General features: G+C 36.4%; 2 protein-coding genes across 7 annotated transcripts in view; one reads left to right on the forward strand and one right to left on the reverse strand.

Annotated features, from left to right (window-relative positions):
* tweek (transmembrane protein KIAA1109 homolog tweek) overlaps positions 1 to 10071 on the reverse strand; it is a 71215-nt gene extending 61144 nt beyond the window's left edge. For 5 of the 6 annotated variants that reach the window (XM_089651604.1, XM_089651605.1, XM_089651603.1 and 2 more), the window contains exons 1-7: positions 9917 to 10071; positions 8351 to 8589; positions 8088 to 8231; positions 2848 to 7998; positions 2612 to 2769; positions 310 to 797; positions 17 to 197 (exon numbers count right to left, since the gene is read on the reverse strand). In XM_089651604.1, the coding sequence (XP_089507730.1) occupies positions 17 to 197; positions 310 to 797; positions 2612 to 2769; positions 2848 to 7998; positions 8088 to 8231; positions 8351 to 8589; positions 9917 to 9921 (6366 nt within the window). In that variant the 5' untranslated portion in view covers positions 9922 to 10071. Of the gene's footprint in view, positions 1 to 16; positions 198 to 309; positions 798 to 2611; positions 2770 to 2847; positions 7999 to 8087; positions 8232 to 8350; positions 8590 to 9893 lie in introns of all 6 variants that reach the window. The other variant, XM_089651601.1, reaches the window with a different exon arrangement.
* A 1075-nt stretch (positions 10072 to 11146) lies between these two features.
* Positions 11147 to 15679, forward strand: Kap-alpha3 (karyopherin alpha3). The gene is made up of 7 exons (XM_089651613.1): positions 11147 to 11219; positions 11339 to 11416; positions 11532 to 12230; positions 12302 to 12544; positions 12976 to 13248; positions 13850 to 14032; positions 14112 to 15679. Exons 2-7 carry the CDS (start codon positions 11351 to 11353, stop codon positions 14205 to 14207), a joined length of 1560 nt encoding a protein of 519 aa, XP_089507739.1. The 5' UTR covers positions 11147 to 11219; positions 11339 to 11350; the 3' UTR covers positions 14208 to 15679.
* The last annotated feature ends 760 nt before the right edge of the window (positions 15680 to 16439 follow it).

A 16439-nucleotide genomic window follows, 5' to 3' on the forward strand; every position in this document is an offset into this window, starting at 1 on the left:
TTTAGGTAGGTAGTACCTTGATGGGCATGTGGATTTGAGGTAAGTCCAGAGATGCGGCCATGAGACTTGCACAGGTGGCGGTGACCCTTCTGTAGTAAGCCCTGTACAGAGCTACCACCTTAATACCCAAACGATTGCATGGATTCATCCAGGCGTTGATTGCAGGAGATGCCGTTGTGAGTAAATTCCAATCCAACCTACAAAATAATATTACAGAAGTGTGAAAATAAAACACTTATAACATGGTTAAGAAGTACTAATCGTTGACAATAAATCAATCCTTACAAATGAAATTAAAAATTCAATTACCTAGTATAATCAATCTTTTTTGTAATAGGCGTTCTCGGAGGCGCAGCAAAGTTGAACCAAACTGTCTTTAGATCGATTACGCAAGAAGACGCCTTTTCTGTGTCCTTTACTGGGACAATAAGGTTGTTTGCATTAGGATCTATTGGTGCGGGATCCGTCTCTGGGACATGCTCTGGGTGGCAAGTGCCCAGATTTGGAGTACTCGGTTTGGAAGACGTGGAATCTTTCTTCTTGAATATTTCGTCAATAACAGACGACCTAACGATCTTTGGAGGCTTTTCGGACTTATACTCCTCGGACCGTAATGAATCAGCGTAACAGATATCACTGTCAGTCTTGCATGTCATTTTGTCATCATTGGGATCCACTTTATCGAAATGGGAACTCTTTGTTATCTTAACACAGGTGCCTTCTAATCCGCATTCAAACATTATAAAGCCAATGTCTTCCAGTGCAGAGTCTTCTTTTTCCTTTTTGAGTCGACTCTCCTAAAACACGATGAGGCTTTTTTATTGAAAATTATCAAGCGTATAAATTAATAATTATCAAACTATAACTTTTTGAGCAAAAATTGATATGCAGCGATAAGAAATCATTTTATAGTTTTATACAAAAACAGATTGCTAGAAAGGTCGAAAACAGAGTGTCTACTCCTACCGTACTTTATAACTTGTCCAATGAAATAGTTGCACCCTTGCAACACAATTTGAGTTAACCTTTGTCAATGAACCAGACACCAGTATACCAACTATTAGTCAAGCATTGTACGTAGAAGCTGTAGGTGAAGGTGAGAATATTTTGAAGGGGTTGCGAGAAGGTAGATGCTGCTGGCATTGATAATATTCCTGCTATTGTTCTCGAAAAGTGTGCAACTACTCTCAATCATCCTATTGCTCTGGTTATGCAACAATCTTTTTTTAAATGGGAATCTCCCGAGAGATTGGAAAAGAGCTATAATTAAACCCATCTATAAAAAAGGTGATAAACTCAAACCAGAAAATTACAGACCTATGAGTTTGACTAGCATCATATGCAAAACTATGGAAAGATTAATAGTTAATGAGATATGCGTGTTCTTGATCAAACTTGACAATCTCCACAATTACTAATATTATTTTTAACATAGATTACTGGGCAAACGAGTGGGACAGACGGATTCCCACTGACATAATATATCTTGACTGTGAGAAAGCCTTTGATACTGTTCCAACCAACAGACTGTTGGCTAAACATAAATTTCTAGGCATAAGAGGACGACTCGAATGGATCAAATCCTTCCTCACTGAGAGAAAATTACAAGTGCGAATTGGCAACCAGCTGTCGACTGAGTGAAATGTGACCAGGGGTGTCCTTCAAGGATCAGTTCTGGGTCCAGTTCCGTTTATTTTGTACATCACAGATAATAAAATATGCACAATATAATAAAATCAGATTCCAGCCGTTTCGCAGATGGTACAAAATTCTTTGCCAACCCACAATAACATCACAGCCAACTGCAAAACGACTCAAATGAAGTACATCAATGGACAAAGGATTGGCTTCTAAAACTAAAATGTTGAAAATTGCATTATCCTACATGTTGGAAAAACTAACCTTAAGCTTGCATACAATCTTAATGAAACACATCTGAAAGCAGTTATGTTACAACAAGACCGTATCAGAAGATAACATATTTAATCAGGAAAGCCTTCATTGACCTAACACCGGACTTGGTATTAAAAATATATAAAACATATGTGCGACCTCTCCTGGAATGCTTTCCAAATATGGAGTCCATATTTTGCGAAAGATATATATCTATAGAGAGTACAGAAACGATTTACAAAAATACCAAGAACTTTAAAAGACCGGCAATTCGAAGATTGACTCAAGGAACTAAGATTGCCAACGTTAAAAGAAAGAAGAGAAAGGGGTGACTTGATTGAGACTTTCAAAATTTTATCTGGACATTATACTTGGTTTGGAATCAGAGAAATCATCACCACCAAAAAAATATAAATCTACGTGGACACTCAAAAAAAATTAATAAAACATCTTTTGCATCCAATCCTAGGAAACACTTCCTTGCGAATAGTGTAGTGGATGCACGGAAAAAACTTCCACAAGATGTAATCGATTCTACTAATGTAAACCAGTTTAAAGCTCGATTGGATTTTTATTTGGAGAGAAGAAAGGATTAACTTATTTTAAATTTGAAACAACCCGATTACTGTTAAATTTATTGTGAAATCAGATATGAGCGCATTAGCAGAATTCTGCTTGCTAATTAAAAAATAATAATAATAAAATAAAAGATATTTACATTATTTTTCTCAATGGAGTCATCCAACGATTGGGTTTCTGGTCCTTTTATACACTTAAAAGATACTTTAGATTGATGCATTGGAATACCAGTTATGACGGCATCTTTTACCATGGGTCCCCCATTGTGGATCCTTCGTAGTTGTGCATGAATTTTTCCTATAAAACAGTAACAATTAAATGATTGAAGTAAAACATAAAAGTGGTTTATATTGTAATGATGAGTGGCTGTATTACCTATGTCAAGGGTCACGTTGATGTCCTCACAATGCTTCTGTGAAGTTTCCAGAAAGACAGCTTCGCGTTTATCTTGTCGATTAGGAGTATTGTCGCTGTGTGCAGAAATAAAAGCTTTTGGAGCCTTCATGATCCCAAAAGTTTTCTTATGACTCAATACCCGCAGGGTTGGCCGATAGTATATCTGAACTGCTTCTAACATCTCTTTATTGGAAACATATTTAAAGTTTATATTTTCTAAGCACACAGCAAAAATTGAGGCACACGTAAGATCTTGAATATTTTCCAGCGCGGAAAAAGTGATCAAGTCCTCGATTATAGAGGATTGTAGTAAGACTATATTCACTTTAGGAAGGATAACGTTAATGTTCACTTGGGTAGATATATTTTCTTCATAAATATTGGGTTGCCACATTTGTGACTCCTTATTCTTTTCTAACTTGGCATTTTCTAACTTGTTTGTGTGTTGAACCCAATTTACCAAATTGTGCTCCTGCTTCAGAATGTTGGCAGCTTCGACCGACCGTGCACAAGAAAAGTGCAAATGATTTAAAATAGAAACAGGGTGGATGTTGGCTACCACAGGGGTCAGAGTTTCTATGAAGCGCTGGGTACTTTCTAATAGCAAAGGACTTACCATCACATCGATAGCTCCTCTGAATTTTAACATTAAAGCGGTTTGGTTTTTTCCAATCCCCTTTAGAAAATCATCCACTATTCCTTCAGTGTTGTTTTCATGGTCATCGTTTGGCCCTTTTAATATTTCCCACCATGTTTGTGAATAGGGGTGAATTCTTCCCTGAACATTAAAGTGTGAATTGACGTTTGCTTTATTGAATATATTGTCACCTCCCTGTTGGTTATTAAGTTGACTTTCATGGCGTGGTGTAAGCCGAATTCCTTTATGTTCTCCAACCTTCTTTTCAAATAATGGAATATATTTATTACCGCAGTACATTAATTTACCATTTTCAGTATTTTTAAAGAGTGGCACGGAGAAAGCGTCGGTTCCCGTTGGTAATGAGCAATGCGTCCAGTTTTTACATCTACTGTGTGATAGATGACAAATATAACTTGCCATCAGAATTGGAGAATCGCAAATTGGCTTATTCGCCTGCGCATGTAAATTAATCAAAGTCATATCTTCTTGTGATGATAATGCAGAAATGAAGGAGGTAGAGGAAAAGGAGTGACTGTCATCAGAATCGTTGGGAATGGTTACATCAAGAGGTAGAGAACCAATAGTTCTAGGTAAAGTATAGGGATCTGCTAGTGATGGGGTGCTGCACTTCTTATTGGAGTTGTATTCACCGGACGATGCGGTTTTATATTGGGAACTGCTACTACGTTTATTACTGCGGGACATCCTCAAACTAGATGAGCGACTCGTAGATATCTCATCTTCTGCAGAGAAAAACACTTCAGATTGATTTCCACTATTCATCGACACAGTTCTCTGAACTTCTCTACTGTCCTGATCATCTGTTAGATGAGAATTAAGCGAATAATGCGATTCTGAAATATTTACCATTTTCTTGTGACACCCGATGCCTTCTTTAGCAGATATAGGGTTGGTCAGCTTAGTTGCTGAGTAATGTTGGCCCACAAGATCTTGCTTATTAAAGGAATTCAAAGCCAGCTTAGAATCAGACATACTGCTTTCCATTTGCGGCACTGATAATATGCTTTTATTAAGTTTGGAATCACTGTCAAGTTTCTGATTGCATAAGCCTTCTGAGTCGACCAACCTGGCATACGGAACCTCTGCCTTGGTGTTGTTGGAGATGCTATTAGATCCCTTGTAAACTGAAGTGTAGGAGAACCTTCTGGTCAGGTTGTTAGAGTTTTGAGCACCTGAGTGCAAAGAAGGAGGGTGTAAAGAGGCTGGCTGGGGGGAGGGAGCTGGACTGGACACTGATATGGGAGGAGATCCTTGAAGGCAGACGTCTAATCCGCTGTACGGAGGCGTATGGAAAACCAAGTGTCCATCGTGCAATAAGCTTTGTCCGTATCCATATTCACCACTTTTAACATCTTGGATGTTGAAAATTGCAACATTAACATTATCTGAAATATCATTTCGACTAGGTTTCAAAAAATTTGAACCATTTCTATTTGATCCAAAGAATGCACAGCCTCCAAGACACCCACATTGATTATTTTTGCTAGTTCCCTCTTCTTTTGGCCATAAAAACCACAGTCGTTTTGATTTTTCATCAAAACATTTGAGAAATTTATTTTGTACTCCTTTTTCGGATGGTGATAAAGAAGTGGCAGCTTCCAGTAGAATGGGACCCAAAGCAACACTTCCAACTTCTACCCATGAATCTGTATCGGAGTATTTAATCTTTTGACTGGAGTTTGTTCCTGTTTTATTTATTGGATTGCTTTGCATATTGGCATGAGCGTGCGTATACTGTATAAGTTTCAAGTGTGGCAATAATCCAGTAACGCCGAGATCAAATCGATCACTATGTAAATTGCAAACACAAAGTCGTAACGGAGATAACCAAGCCTGCATTGCAGTGCCGTTCTCTACAATATAAATGTCAATCAAATCTATGGCCAATCTACTCATTCGATACTTTATATCTTCACTTGTCGGGCAGTGATATTTTGTTTGAATATTTGTATGGGAACACAAAGTGGTGTTGTATCCATGATGACAAATTTTCATTACTTTCGGAGGACTTAAATTGTTCTCTGAGTCACTAGCAAGAAGGACAAATGTCTCCAATGCACTAAGAAGATTAAACAATTGGGACACTGTTAATCGACCAGTGAGTTGACCTAATTGGACTTCAATCATCCAGGCATACTCTATGGTTTCTTCATCCAATGTTCGGTTCTCATCGCTAAACATAGCATGCCCACGTAGCTGTAAAGATGATAACATCAAATGACCCCGGTTCAGATGTGACTGTGGAGATTGCTGTCCTATTGTAGCAGAGTCAGCTATAATTAAGAATGAAGGACTCACTAAAACTTGTAGTTTAGTTTCTTTATACCCTTTTTTCATTTCAAAGCCAAATCTTTCAATTAGAATGATGGGATATGTTTGTTCATTCTCGGCGCAATTCTTAACAAGATAACCTTGGATATCGTGCAATGTAACTGACACGGTAACTTGGAGAGGTCTATAGAGTCGGGGATCAAAGACAACCTTGGTGTTGTCCGAGGAGTCTCCAGATACCGGGGTGATGACGCTAGTATTCAGTTTGATGCCGAGTTCAGACAAGGAGTTGCTTTCGGTGCCGGTGCTTTTCTGCATGTCTGTAAAAGTCTGATCTTCACCAAAAATATTTTCTTTCAAGTTAATGAAATTTCTTACGATAGATCCATACAATAGAATAGTTGATGGTCCAATTTCAAGTTCCACGCTTATTTTATCTGGTGTCATTGTACTGGGATCAAATTTATTTTTTCCATTATGATTCCACTGAACCTGCGGTTGCTTTCGAGATCTGGATATTCGCATGGGAGAAAGCAAAATTTCTTCCTTTTCTGGGGTGGTGATATCGGCTTGAGGATCCGGACCCAATGGGGCAATAGGGTGATAGTCATATTTAATGCTTATTGCTACTATAGGGACGGACCAGCAGTTTATCCAACCCAAACTGCTCAAACACTTCTTGCGCCATTTTACAGCAGTGGGGTTAGTTTTACGGGAATTTAAATTCATATTCTTTTCAATTGCCAGTAAAATAACTCTGCTAGTATTTACTTCTGGCAAATAAAGACACATGTCGACTCCTTCACCTTGAATCCAAATCTTCAGAGGGACTATTATTGGGAGAAAATCTTCAAAAGATAAATCGAATGATAAATCAAAGAGATCTCCGCAGAAAGCTACATGGCTGTTTTCTTGGTTTGTCGAACTACAATCTATCCAGTTATATTGATTAGACAATGTTATCAGTTCAAAGTCTTTCAACAGTAATGAAATTTTCCATGTATATGGCACAAAATGAAGTATATCTGGACGGATTTTAGAAGCCCAGTCATTTATCAAATCTTGGAAAAAACCTTTATGGCAATAAACAAGATTGGCTGTTGCTTTGCAGCCTGTAAAGCTGATTGACCACTTCTGGTGCTGGTTCCATACCAAGGGATAGTGACATCTCACACCAAACTCCAATGTTTCACTTTCCGCCATACTACGATACTGAAGGCTTGTTGTTGCTTCCAAATGCAGTAATTGCCCAGTTATCTTGGTAGTATATCCATCTTGCAATACAATCCACGGTAGGTTTACCTCTAAGTATGATCCCGCACCAATGTTCACATGGACAGCATTAGTTTCTTTATTCTTGGAGAACAGTATGTCAATTGTGGCCTCGTTAAGTGTTGAAAGTCTGATATCGAAGGCTTGCATTTGTCTTCTATCTCCGGGTTTTGGTTGAGGAGTCACAACAAGATTTTGATAGTCCGGTGGATAGAAAAACTTAAATAAGTGTTCTCGTTGCCTGTCTGCCCAAGGGCCATAGCTAAAATCTGTGCCTTTTCCACATTTGATGTCTACTCCCCAAATGGGAGGCGCTGACTCCACCACATCTCCGTTGGCCAGTTGCAATAAAACTGGCTCATCAGGAACTAAGCCCGGCTCGTCCATATAGAAGTAAAGTTCTATGTAATTTGAGCTCATAACAACGAATCCCTCTCCCATGTATCTCGGTGGATCGTCAACCATTCCGATGTAATTTGGACTGGGGACTAGCATCACTCGGCAGTTTTCTGCTTTCGCTTTCACAAAGTGCATAAGATAGTCTAATTTAGAAGCGGGAGGTTTTGTACTGTACACCAAATGTGCTTCTTCAACACTAATTGACAAACTGGTGGGCACCAGTCGATTACCAAACACAACTCGTCCCGAACAGATATCTAACTTAATGACAGGGATGAGGTCTCTCCAAGTCCGGGCCATGACAGCTTCAGCGCGAACCTTCCTCTCCGTAGCGCTGGCTCTTTCATTGGCCAGGTTCATGGCTTGTTCTTTCGCTGTTGCCCCAGATTCATCAGTATTGTCCATAAATATGGAAGGGTCTAATCCAAATGTCCTTTCTAGTTCACTATAGAGATTGCATCTGTTATAAACGTGAAGTTCAAATCCATTTAGCATGACAGATAGTCTAGTGTCAGAGTGTGATAAATCTGTAAATTTTAACAAAGAGATTAAGCTTAGATAAATAAAGGATTTAAAAAAATCTGATATTATAATAATATACACAATACATATTTACCTTCCGAAACATCTTTTGGAATGTATGCTCGCCACCAACGAAATATTAAATACCCATCTTGTATCCGAACAGTGTAATCATAATTTGTGTAGACAAGATCTCGGAACATCACTTTTCCAGATAAGGCATTTACAGTTACAGATCCTGAAAATTTGAAATACTCATAGAATTAATTATTGCTACATAATAATTAATGTAGAGAATGTGTTTGGACACATCAAAGCATTTTCTAAATAATTTATGTGAAAAATATTACAGCATACCAATTGCGAAATTTTCATCTTGAAAGTAGAATCTATTAACAAGTCGTGTCATAATATAGCCCAGAAGACGGCTGTTGTAGTATGTGATGTACACCACCCAGCATACGGAGCAGATCAGAGACACCAGGAGCCACATGAAGTTGCTGTCCATCTTCAAGTCCTCGAGGTTGACATGCTGGGTGTAGTTCCACGGGGCCGCCATGGGGGCGGCCACCCGCATATTCTCATCTTCCATTTCCCTATAAACAGCTATGTACTTTAGAACTATAAGTTACAACTTCAGCCAAATTAACACAATGGCAACACTTCTATTCTGTAATGGCACGTATACACTTGAGAGCTGAACTGCCGTTTGCGGTTGGTTCGTTCCTTTCCCATGATTTGTGGTTCTACTTGCAAGTTTATATGCACCATAAACAAACACAATAGTAATTGGTGTAATAACACCAAAGCAGCCAATGAGAGCTCCGTTGTAACCTTTCATTCTATAACATGCTTTTTTTTTGAGAAAGAGGGGGATGTAACAACAGTGCTATCAGCAACATGACTTTACTACCACTATCTTATTTATATTTGATAATTATAATTCTTCATGAGCATTATAAAATATCAAAAAGTAATTAATATTTAAATAATTGCTCAGTCTTTTGATAGATTGACTAACACTTTTCAATTAATTTAACTTTTGCATTAGCAAAAGTAAGTACAATAGGAAGGTAAAAAAATATATATTTATATATATATATATATATATATATATATATATTGTAATATTCCACTACTTTAAAGGCAGAAATACATTCACGCCTGGCAATTCAATGCCATCACATAACCAATGATATTGAAAAATTCCTTCAGAACACTTGACAAATATTTAAAAGGCAACATTGTCAAACTGCCATCTCAGTCTAAGGTGAGTGGTTTATTTATGGGTCTGACGAAGCGTCACTCTGCATCGGGATCCCAGAATCCAGATTCCCTATATTAATTTTTATGCAAACAAACCCTACACCCTTCACGCTAAGGAAGGGTTACGAATAATCGAAAGAAGTGTAATATAATATTTTATTATTATATATAACAACCACTACACTACTGAATTAACGGTACTCTTTCAATGAATTAGATGATACATATATGCGTAATTTTGAATATTATAATGTACGCAAATAAAAATACTGATCTGCAATCTTAACGAGAGATTAAACCAACATATATTATAACCGCAGAGTTAGTAACTAATTTAATGATACTGAGCAAACCAACAGACATATATCTTATTCAATGCAAAAGGGTGAAAGTAAACTGTTAATTTGAAGCAATCAAAAATAAAAATTATTTACAAAAAATACTAGGCGCTCGGAAAGCAAAGAAATTCAGTAGCTTGGATAGATAATACAATTCAAACTGTACAGAAAATTTTCAGGGCAAATTATTTAGGAAATTTCTACGTAAATAATGAAAAAGAAGAAAGCAAAACATTCTGTAGATGAATAATTTCATTGTGGTGCTTTTACTGTACTGTTTCATTTTATGTACTAACATTTTTGTTTACTTAATACCTACTCCATTACTATTGTATATATAACTTTTGCTCGGCACGTAACTGTTTAGGAGTGTATCATTATGATATCCATTTGTATTTCATTATCGATTACAGAAATAGACAGAATCGGAAATGTCAAAATTTCCAATACACGAATTCTCAAATCAACCCGAGTCGAAACTTCAAACAAGTGATGCCATAAAGAAAAAAATGAATTAAAATAATAAACATGGTTTCCTGTTACTACCTATTTCAAAATCATTTTTTTAGTGGTACTGGCCAAGGTTTTTAGAAAACATTACATATTTGTTTCTAGCAAAGTGAATTTGCAAAAATATAGGGTGTCCGGGGGTAAAGTGCGCTAACTTTGGGAGGTAATTCTAATTCTACACGATGTAGAAGTAAAAAAGAAAAATAACTTTTTCAAAATTCCGATGTTTATTTTCCAATTCAAAAATATTTTTCCATAAAAAAATATTTATTTTCCATGCAAACAATTCCATTTTTTTACCAAAAAAACACCTTACAACGTTGGAAATTCGAAATCAGTTATTTAATTTTTTCACTTGTACTATCGGGTAGAATCAACCCCCCCGAAGTTAGCCCACTGTACCCCGGACACCCTGTATTAGGGTTAGTGCTTGCGGTAGCAAATTACCACAGTGCAACAAAAATACTATAAATAAAAATGTTATTATTCAATAATGAGGAAATTAAAATTTATCGCCAGGTGGACTGCCCGTTTTTACAGTCATTTTTTTCAGTATCGTCAGACTAGGGATGTCCACCAATCTCGGCAGTAAGACGCAATAATTGTGATTTATACATCAAATAGTCGGTAATTGCATAAATAATCATCTTCTTTTTTGTTCACCGTACACTCAGCTTCTTTAATCTGGTTTATGCAGCTCCGTAAACACACATGGTTGCATCGAGTAAATCAATCGAACTTTTTTGGGAAAATTGCTTATTGATCTATCCGCGAATCAATAACATGTTTCATAAAATGACTATAAAATATTTTCTTTTAAGGTGCATTCAATCTGATTTTTGGTTCTTTTTACAAACCGTTTTCACAGACCAAAACGTGTAGTTACAATATTTATAATATAAATACATATTTTTTATTCTCACACCAATACGAATGCCCGGTACCTATACTATTGAAGCCGTTCGGAATTTTAAAAGTGTTGTCATAATATATGTAATTTGTGACTGCAAAATAGTGCAGGGAAAAGTATTTTTGACATATGGTATTTCCGTTCTTCATCTCTGAAATCGCGAGGCGTGTGGGGTGCTAATCGTGGATTGTAGAAAAGTCTGGTGCGAAAGTAATATGTTTCGACAGTTTGTTATCGTATAATGTGGTGAAAAATATATTTTTGATTATCGCGTACTGCAATATTTCACTAAAAGTTATCAACGATAATACTTTTTTGTAGATTATTATAAAAATGGCGTCACCCGATCCGATAAAGAATCGAATGGAAGTTTTTAAGAACAAAGCAAAGGATCAAGATGTAAGTTTTGTAATAAATGTCAATTAATTGATTAATTAATGTCATATCTGTATATTTAAACTAGTGTTGACATCTCGATAAGATGCGTGGCGTGTTAATGAAGGTAACCTTACAGGAAATGCGAAGGAGGCGCAATGAGGTGACTGTCGAGCTACGAAAAAATAAACGTGAAGAAACTCTTCAGAAGCGTCGAAACGTTCCAGTGTCTGACTTTACCGACGAAGATGATACGGACAAGACTCTCGCATCTACAAACCTAGCGCAACTTGTTGCCAATGCTGCTCGAGTTGATGACCCGGCTCTGCAGCTGACAGCCGTTCAGGCGGCCAGGAAACTACTGTCTTCCGATAAGAACCCTCCGATAGACGACTTAATAGATAATGGAATCTTGCCGATCTTAGTTCACTGTCTGTCACGTTCAGATAACCCATCTTTACAATTTGAGGCTGCATGGGGACTGACCAATATCGCTTCCGGAACCTCTGAGCAGACCAACAAAGTGGTGCAAGCCGATGCTGTGCCTTACTTCCTTCAACTGCTCCTGTCTCCCCACCAGAATGTTTGTGAGCAAGCTGTATGGGCTCTAGGCAACATAATCGGAGATGGACCAGCGTTGCGAGACTACGTGATTGAATTAGGAGTCGTTCAGCCACTATTGAGTTTTATTAGACCAGACATATCTATCCAATTTCTCCGCAATGTCACCTGGGTCATTGTTAATCTGTGCAGGAACAAAGAACCTCCACCACCCAAAAACACAATCAAGGAAATATTACCAGCACTTCGCTTGCTCATTAACCATACTGATTTCAATGTAAGTACACCTATCTACTGGCTAAATTATGTGATAACCACATTTCTGTTGACACATTGTATTAATTTCAGATCCTGATAGACGCCATCTGGGCAATCAGTTATTTGACCGATGGAGGCAATGAGCAGATCCAGATAGTGATAGACTGCGGCATTGTCCCGACGTTGATTCCTCTCCTATCCCACAAGGAAAGTAAGGTACAGACGGCGGCGCTGAGAGCTGTTGGCAACATTGTCACTGGATCCGATGAGCAGACTCAAGTTGTTTTGGATTGTGATGTTTTGTCACACTTCCCTGCTCTATTAGAGCATCAAGTAAGTACTCAGTCATGTATATACATGGGGATAGAAATATTTTCTCTTGAATTTTACAGGTACTGATGCAAAAAGTAAACCAAAGCTGCGTTACACTTTAATGCAACGATACAAACAGTCATTGGTTACAAAAGTCTTGACTGACCATTATTTTTCTAAATCTCGTCTGAATGTGGCTAGTAAATAGTCTCATTTCAACGGTCCTTTTTTGCAGTTAAATTTACCTGCAAATAATAACACAATTTTTTTTATGTAAATAACATCATGCATGTTCTTATCATTATTTTTATTGCATTGTACACTATAATCCGTTTTTAATGATTAGCTGTATAATGCACGGTGTTAAATTTAAGTTGGAAGTGCATATCATTAATTTAAAATGGAAATGTGAGCATCTACTAAAATAATATTGGAAACCTTTTCTGTCTTAGAAAGAGAAGATCTGCAAGGAAGCTGTTTGGTTCTTGTCCAACATAACGGCGGGAAATCGCTACCAAGTACAGGCTGTCATCCACGCTGGACTACTACCCAAGATAATCTTAAATCTAACCAAGGGAGAGTTCCAAACTAAAAAGGAGGCAGCCTGGGCCGTATCTAATCTCACCATCAGTGGTACACAGGAGCAAGTAGCTAATCTGATTAAAGCCGGGGTGATTCCTCCCTTCTGCGACCTTCTGGAGTGCAAGGATCCTCAAGTTATCAGTGTAAGTTATTCTGCTCTTCCTGTTTTTTAGTCGATTTAATTAGTCACTTGACGTACAGAGCAGTCTAATAACGCATGCCTCATGCCATCTGCGTAAGACACGCCACGAGGTGTGCCATCTGGACGAAGCTACTGAAGTGTTTGTGCAGTCTCATAAATAAATACTACTGCTTTCTAAATATTATTAGATTAGCTGCTAGATTCATGAAAGCTACAAGTGGTGATTTTAACCACATTCTTAAAATATAAATTGTGATGGAGATATTACCCTAATGCGCAATAGAGCCAATATAACCACATTTTTTTTATTAACCCTTAGAAGACGGCTAGTATTTTGTAAATAACTCGAAAGCCAAATATAATGTTGAAAATTATATTTGAAATAATTGACAGGCATCCACAATGTCAATGTTTTACTTAGGAATTTTCTGCATTAAAATCTTCTAAAACCTAGCTCTAAACACTGCACATTGCAGTGCACCTGAAGGTAGTCATGATTTCACCGGACTACTATTGTAGTTGGTCGTATCTTAAGGGTTAATGACAGATACATTTATTGTGTGTTCCATTATTAGACATAATATTTATTTTTTATTCTGCAGGTTGTACTGGATGGAATCAACAACATGCTTAAGATGTCTGGAGACGCTGTGGAGCACATTGCTACGCTGATAGAAGACTGCGGTGGTCTAGATAAAATAGAGACGTTACAGAAGCACGAAAATGTAGAAATTTACAAATTGGCATATGAAATAATTGAGCACTACTTTGCAGATGTGGATGATGTAAGTAGATGAAACAAGTGTTGTCTATTTCTATCTGAAGGTGGTGTTGTTTCTAATACTAATGCAATGTTTGTTGCAGCTGGATGACGACGCGCAGTTGGCCCCGCGGGTGGAAGACGCCAGCTTTCAGTTTGACCCCAGTGCAGCCGCTCCTCAAGATGGCTTCAAGTTCTAATAGATATTTTACATGAAAATTTGACAGAATTATGAATGATGTATTTTAATGGATAACAACATGATACTTTCATATTACGACCTTCCAATTTCAATTATGTATTGATAACTACTGTAATTTCACGCTCTTTCCTAGATTTTGGTATATTCAAAAATGGTGGCCTCCATTCTTGAATGTAAAGACTATTTTTTGACTTTAGCCGTTAACAAAGTGAACCAGGTGTATAACAATTATAAATTTTTGCTGTAAATAATTAGCATATTTTTACAATCATAAACTTAGTCATCATTTTTTGTCTCTTGGATGAATAATAGCCATGCTTTTCCATGAATTTCTTGTATACATTTTGGAAATGTAATTAAACAAGGGTATAATTTTTATCATATTATTTTGTATTCACTTATTTTTTTTATTGTTAATACAACAAATTTTATCTTGGATTTAGGAATTCGTTTAAAATCAGTGTACGTTTTCTTTTTCTATCACATTATGACAAACAGGGTGATACTAATATTATATGTAGCTACTTGGAAGTAATGAAAGTTAAGGATGGGTTGTTTCATAGAATTTGAATAATTCATCAAATTTCAACATTCGTTTTTGGGTTCCAGAAAAGTCCTATTTTAGTTCTGTTATTAAATCACTATCCTACTTGACAACACTGAAATAATAACAGAACCTGAATCCACAGAACTTGAAAATTAACTTTGAAATTTGAAGAATTGTTTTTTTGAATTTCAAATTCTCTGAAACAACCTATCCTAAGTAGCATGGGAATTTAAAGTTTTTATGATTCTTACAATCGGCCCCTAAAAAAGTTGTGTATTTATTACATCACCCTGTATGTGGAAGAAAATCACAAATAAAGTGGCAGTTTTAACAGTAATTTCAACTTGCAGCATATTGTATACTCCCCCTTCCAGAATTCAATTCAATTCCTATGCATATAATGCCAATAAACATCAGTTGCAGTTGCAAGGAAATATTAGCTCATGTATTGTTTCTGAGAATCTCTGCTTTACGGATATTGGAAGGTAACAGTTTGCATAATATACCGAGACTGCTAATTCTTTAATTCACATTGTATAATGTAAGTGATCCAATCCAATAAATCATGTTTGAACAGCTTATTATGGTTACTGCACACGTACAGGCGGCTCAAAAGTTAAATACACGGATTTTGGTCCCAACCCTCCAAACTAATCTTCTTTTGAGCCCATGTGTGATTCACGGGTGAAAGAATGAACTATAATATCTCAATTATTTTTATAATCTCTGAGCATTGAAGCTAATCCTCGATCTGCATTTTTCTTGGTGGGTTATCTAACCATGCCAATTAAAACTGGTTCTGAAGAAAATATCTAAATTTTATAAACAAAAGTGAGCAAATAAATAATCATCCAAGTCTTTGATTATTTTTATAATCATAATACTATTGCCTAGTTACACTGATAATAAATGGTTTAAACAAATATGCAAGCTTTATCAATTTCATCCAAATCACCTTTATTTTAAGAGGAAGATAGAAGCCAAAATGTGTTTATTCTTGGCATGCCTTATGTCGTCACGAATATAGGTAATTAAAATCGCTTGACAAACGGGGTCTAGAAAAGCTAGATTTCAAACACAAAAGTCGTTTTTTATTTATTTTGTAAGCAATTTTATAAGAAAGCAAAAAAGTTAATCCAGGGAAACTCTCACAGATAGTCTTATATATAATATTCTATTTTTTTAAGTTGTTTATTTTATGCGTTCATACATTTCTATTAAAAAAATATTTTTTAGTAGTTTACATTATATTTTTTATTTGTATTACACTCAAGCGAAACAATAGGAAAACCTCCAATTTATCTAAAGCATATTTTTTTAAATTCATAATTTAAACCAATTCGTTATAAAGAATAATCGAAAATAGTGATTAAGCATTAAGCTTCGCCTTAAGAAATCAATCGTACAATAAATAATTCTTTGCAGCTTGCAAAATAATCATTGTTAGAATCTACATTCATAAACTCGATCTTTATACCCTATCCATAAAGTTTTTTTGAATTTCTTGACTAACTATTTTTATTCTGAGGGCTACACAATAGGAGCTGAATTCTAAGCTAAGAATTAGATTCTTTAAGCACCATAAGGGATGGTGAAAAACCACAAATATAACTGATAAATCCTTATTTTGCTGAGAAATCCAACGTGGATTAGCTAATAGTTCACTAAACTTTCCCCAGAAAA

This window comes from Hesperophylax consimilis, chromosome 4 (genome assembly GCF_061612785.1).
Source record: "Hesperophylax consimilis isolate HC1 chromosome 4, BYU_Hcon_1.0, whole genome shotgun sequence".
NCBI classification, from domain to species: domain Eukaryota; kingdom Metazoa; phylum Arthropoda; class Insecta; order Trichoptera; family Limnephilidae; genus Hesperophylax; species Hesperophylax consimilis.

Excerpts from the sequence above, each read along its gene's own strand:
- Kap-alpha3 (XM_089651613.1), top strand. The coding sequence starts at position 11,351 with ATGGCGTCACCCGATCCGATAAAGAATCGAATGGAAGTTTTTAAGAAC. Across the intron at positions 11,417-11,531 it reads ACAAAGCAAAGGATCAAGAT|GAAATGCGAAGGAGGCGCAA; the intron begins GTAAGTTTTGTA and ends GTAACCTTACAG. Across the intron at positions 13,249-13,849 it reads AGGATCCTCAAGTTATCAGT|GTTGTACTGGATGGAATCAA; the intron begins GTAAGTTATTCT and ends TTTATTCTGCAG.